A 5,576-nucleotide genomic window follows, 5' to 3' on the forward strand; every position below is an offset into this window, starting at 1 on the left:
CTGTAGAGCAATATGAGAAATCAAAAGATAATTAAAACAACTGGCACACCCAAAGTACTATTTTGAAAGATTCCTTCTAGTAATTTTTGTACGTACTTATACATACTTTTAATAAAAAAACTAGATTTAAATTTGTTTTATTTTCCCTAAATATTTTTCCAAAAAGATATCTTTGCTATATTGGAGCATGTTGCATAGGTATCAGACTCAAACTGATATCTTTTCTAGGTAGAGGGCTCCTAAACAATGGTTGGCTAAGCCAAGACAGAATCTAAGAAGAGGACTCTAGGAAGGTGGCTCACAGAGATTTTCTATACCTAGAATCAAACTGTATCGGTGACCATGCACTCTGCTTACACTCAGGATGCCTGAGGGTAAGAATCTGGTCCAGCCACTCCGGAGGCAGGGCCTAGGAAAGCCAGTGCAAGAAGGAACTCAAGAGGTGGTGCGGTCAATAGCATCAGACACAACAGATTTGATCATACGAAACATGTTAACGCAATAATTAAGAGTGTGATGAAATGATCGATGTGACTGGAGACAGGCTGGGTTTTCTGGGCCCAAAATCATAATAAATAGTGATAAGCCCTTGCCAGTTTGGCTCAGTGGATGGAGCATTGGACTGTGAACTGAAGGGTTGTGGGTTCGATTCTAATCAGGGGCACATGCCCAGGTTGCAGGCTCGATCCCCAGTGAGGGGCGTGCAGGAGACAGCCGATCAATGATTCTCTCTCATCATTGATGTTTCTCTCCCTCTCCCTTCCTCTCTGACCATCCCATTCACCAAAAGGCTGTGGGTTCAATACCTAGGTTACAAGTTTGATACCTTGTCAGAGAGCATACAGGAGGCAAGTGATCTATGTTTCTCTCATCTCTCTCTCTCTCTCCCGCCCCCCTTCCTCTCTCTAAAAATCAATGAAATCATATTCTCAGATAAGGATTAAAATATATATATTTATTTTAATCATATATATATCATGGGGCTCCCTGTGTGTAATATATTCAAACACTGAATAAGGTTCAGAATGAAGGTCACAAAAGATGTGGGCAAGCAAATTTACTGGAGGAGAAGAACTGGATTAATAAAACATTCAGAAATGAAAACAAACCCAACAATCTCACAGAAAAACCAAATGCAAATTTTTAGAGAAAGAAAAGCAGTACCAGATATTTTCAGTGTCAAGTCTAAAAGATATTTCAACTTACCCAAAGAGTTCCCTTGCTGCTGCCAAAATAGTGGATGTTTTTCCAGTTCCAGGTGGCCCATAAAACAGGAGATTGGGGAGCTGTAGAAATTAAATTTTTTTAAAATTGTACTCTGGCACAAATAAAGGAAGACTGAAAATGTCTCGAACACTGCAATAATTTCCCCAATAGAGAGGGTACATATCCTACATAATAAAGAGCTAATATGCTAATTAGACTGGACAGCCGAACAACCATCCGGACAAAATTCCAGACAAAGCCAGGGCTGCGAGGGCCAGCCAGGGCTGCGAGGGCTGAGCCCCTTGCATGAATTTTGTGCATTGGGTCTCTAGTATCTTAATAAACAGGTTTCTTAATATACCTGGTATCATAGTATTCAGTTCTAAATCCTGCTTTTCCATATAATACTACTAGTGCCCAGTGCATGGATTCATGCACGTTGAAAGGAAATTAATTAGAAGGTGGCTGGCGGGGCGTGACTGGGTGAGATGCCCCATCACACTCTAGAGCCAAGCTCCCACGGTCCCTCCCCGGTGTCTGTGGAGTGAGCAAAGTCCCTCTGGCAGGTGGGTTCCCTCAGCCTGGTGTGTGGGGATCAATCTGAAACCAACTCTCTGACATCTCGAGGGGCCCCAGAGTGCAAGAGGGCACTCTGTAAAGTTGCTGTTGTACAGTGTGTGGAACGCAAATGCAAGTGGCAAGTGTGTAGTAAACCAGATTCAGGGCCAAGAGTGTACCAGCAACAACATAACCCATGGCCTAAGGGGAATCACTTGGCCCTGGAGGAATTGGGCTCCCTCCTCTCTGGTTTTGGGGTGTGTCACCTGAGAACTGCCCCCCTGGTGGTCAGTGCGCATCATGGTGACCAGTTGGAAGGTAGGAGGCACAGTTAGCATATTAGCCTTTTATATATATAGAAGATAAATGACTTCTTCCCCAATATGTTTTTCTAATACCTTAAATTGAATCATATTTATGATTATTCTATTCCTAATTTACTTAGGTGGAATTTTCAAAGCTGAAATTAGAAACCTTTTATTTCAGAACCCCAGGCTTTTGCCAGGTCCCTATCCACCCTTTCGCTCAGCATTGGGCAAGATTTTATACTTGATAAAGATGTCAGTTATTTCAAAGTGGAAATAGAACAAAGGAGTAATTGGATCTGGCCAATACTGAGGAAAAAGGAGTGAAAAAACATATTAGGGCTTTGAATGAATTGACATTGCAAAAACAGAAACATTAAGCATCTAATAATGCCAGGCAGTACTCCACATCATGATCATGTACTCTGTAGGATGCCTGCATATATCAGGGAGAATTCACTAGAGAAAGAAGGATAAGGTTAAATAACTGGTTATCTTCTTTTATACCTTATGTATAGCTAGCTTGGCTCCTTATAAAGCAGGCAATTGATCTGTGGTACAGATTAATAAATGTAAAAATTTCTAATGAGCTCTCTTACAAAACTGTACATTCTTCAGTATGTCCTTTCATGAAGGGAAATAATTGCACATAGGAAACTAGGCAGTCGTTTATTTGCTTCTACTCTTGCCTAACCCCCAACCTCCACCCTTTCCCATTCATTCATTCTTCACCCAAATTAATGTTGCTCTGCTTGTTACTTAAAACTATTCACTGGCTTCATATTTGCATGTAGGAAAACAGGAGCAGACAAACAAATCGACTGGTTTACCATAATCTTTAAGGACATCCATGATCTGCTCACCACTTCTCCTACCTCACCCAAGGATATTTTTTCCACTGATTTTTAGAGAGGGTGGGAGGGGGGTGACAGAGAGAGAGAAACATTGATGTGAGAGGGACATATTAATCACTTGCCTCCCACACGCTGCCCCCGACAGGGGCCGGAATCAAACCTGTAACCCAAGTACTTGCCCTTGACCAAGAATTCGGTGTGTTGGCTGCTATTCTAACCTCTGAACAACACTGGCTATGGCAAGAAAAATATTTTGCATAGTTTTATAAATATAACTTCTTTCAAAATATGTACTGTTGTACTGTAATTCCAGGAAGAGAACAATGGCAGCAAAACCCAAAGGAATCTCTATTTCAAAGCAGCCAGGGTAAGAGGAAGGAAGCCAATCTAGGGAATAAAGCAAAAACCAAATACTACTTTCATCTGTAACTTTTTCTCTTCCTTCACTGAGTTCTTAAAGCACTTTATCATATGCAATTTTAAACTAATTTTTAAAAATTAAATCTTTATTGCTGAAAGTATTACGTATGTCCCTAAACTGCTAATTCTTTATATGGGTTTAGTTTGTCTCTGAATAATCTAAAGCAGCGGTAACCAACCTTTTGGACCTCACGGACCATCAGTGGTCCGCGGACACCGTTTGGCGACTGCTGATCTAAAATACAAGTCACCCAAGGACATTTTACCCTACTCATCACAGTAGGAGACACAATGCTATAAGCAGAATTAAATGCTCAATTTTTTTGTATGGTAGTTCAAACCAAATCCTAAAATTAGGTGAAAAATTATACTTTTTCCTTTTCAGTTATAGTCAATGTTCAATATTATTTCATATTAGTTTCAGATGTACAGCATCATGGTTAGACATTTATATAATTTAAGAAGTGATCCCTCCCCCATAGGTTTAGTACCCATCTGGCACCATACAAAATTATTGACTATATTCCCTATGCTGTACAAAATTGCCCTGTGACAATTTTGTAACTACTAGAGAAATTACACTTTCAAAGAAACTCTTGACTCTTCTTTACAGCACATATCGTTATCTAGAATTCTCTTACTTATTTGGCTTCTATGTTTACTCCGTTGTTCCCCACCAAAATAAAAGTTCATGAGCAAAGAGAGCCAGTCTGTCTTGCTCAATGGTCTATACTTGAGTACTATATAACAATGCCATAAGATAGAATTGGAGATGCTCAACAAATACTTGTTGAACTAATCATCCATTGTACAAATAGTCATCAAGGCCCCGCTGTATACATATCATAGTACTTAAAGGGGGTGGGGGTTATAAAGGAAAAGGGTGAATCTCCCAATGACATTAAACATCATCTGCTACTCACATCAGCTCCTTCTAAAGACTTTTTCAGTACTGCAACCACTTCTTCCTGGAAAGCAACTTCATCCACACATTTTGGACGACTGTAAAACAACAACATCAAAGGTTATTTTGTATATTATAGTAGCCACAGAGAAGTTTACAAGTGTTCTTTTTGCTACAATACTGATGATAATTCTCATATTGGTAATGAGAAACTTTCATAATTGGAAGTAGGTGGAAACGTCATTTGTGCCTTAAACAAATACATACTAAAGGAGTGAAGTAATTTTTCACTTTTCAGACACATAATTTGCATGTTATGCTTACCAAAATTAAAAGGATTTTATTACACTACAAATGCCAAGTGCTTAAAAACTTAAAGTGAACACTTGCCTAGAAAGTAATATGATAGATATATATTTATCCTCACCCAGGGCTATGTTTTTTAATTGATTTTTCTAGAGATAGGAATGGTGGGAGAGAGAGGGGGGAGAAGAGGAAAGGAAGAGAGGGAAACATCAATGTGAGAGAGAAACATTGGTTGCCTCCTATATGCACTCCAACCAGAGACTGAACCCACAACCTAGGTATGTGCCCTGAATGGGAATCAAACCTATAACCTTTTGGTGCTCAGGATAATGCTCCAGTCAACTGAGCCAGGGCCGAAAGTATTATATTTTCACAAGATCATGCACTTCAGGTGAAAAAAGAGAACTATTTAGTAACCTCATGATAGGCAACTATTTTGGTTAATACAGTTACATAGAGTTATTACATTTTTAATTGGTTAATACCAATTTTTTCCATTACTTAACTGCACAAAAAATGCATATCTATTCACTTCACTTAGAGCTAACAAAATAAGTTTAATCAATATGAAGTATAACATATAATTTTCTTCTTACTGTATTTGCCGGTGTATAAGACAACTGGCGTATAAGACGACCCCCTAACATTTCCACTCAAAATACAGAGTTTGTTATATACTCGCCGTATAAGACTACCCCCTCTTCCGCACACCTTCCACACACCAAATAAAAGGTAAAACAATATCAGATTTGATTTTAACATTTTAATTTATATTCAAATGCTTATGACATGCAGGAAAACTGTCACAAGGCTGTATGTAATCAAACATATACATAAAACAGTGCAAGTTTATTACCGGTAAACATACCGGTAATTCACTAAAGAAAACACACTCTATAGACTGGTACCGTAGATGCTTCTCAGGAACACAGGCAAGCAGCCCACAACCTAGAGGGACTGTCAATGATAGAAGTAAGATAACAAATAGAGGTAGAGAGCAAGTGCCGGGCAAGTCCCTAGCAA

The 5,576-nt window shown here is 39.1% G+C and overlaps 1 protein-coding gene across 4 annotated transcripts in view; it reads right to left on the bottom strand.

Annotated features, from left to right (window-relative positions):
* The window catches only part of RFC4 (replication factor C subunit 4), a 15,513-nt gene that overhangs the window by 6,454 nt on the left and 3,483 nt on the right, over positions 1 to 5,576 (bottom strand). For 3 of the 4 annotated variants that reach the window (XM_015565369.1, XM_006765845.2, XM_015565368.1), the window contains exons 3-4: positions 4,267 to 4,345; positions 1,207 to 1,286 (exon numbers count right to left, since the gene is read on the bottom strand). In XM_015565369.1, the coding sequence (XP_015420855.1) occupies positions 1,207 to 1,286; positions 4,267 to 4,345 (159 nt within the window). Of the gene's footprint in view, positions 1 to 1,206; positions 1,287 to 2,899; positions 2,968 to 4,266; positions 4,347 to 5,576 lie in introns of those variants that run through there. The other variant, XM_015565370.1, reaches the window with a different exon arrangement.

Source organism: Myotis davidii, unplaced genomic scaffold, assembly GCF_000327345.1.
Source record: "Myotis davidii unplaced genomic scaffold, ASM32734v1 scaffold41, whole genome shotgun sequence".
NCBI lineage: Eukaryota > Metazoa > Chordata > Mammalia > Chiroptera > Vespertilionidae > Myotis > Myotis davidii.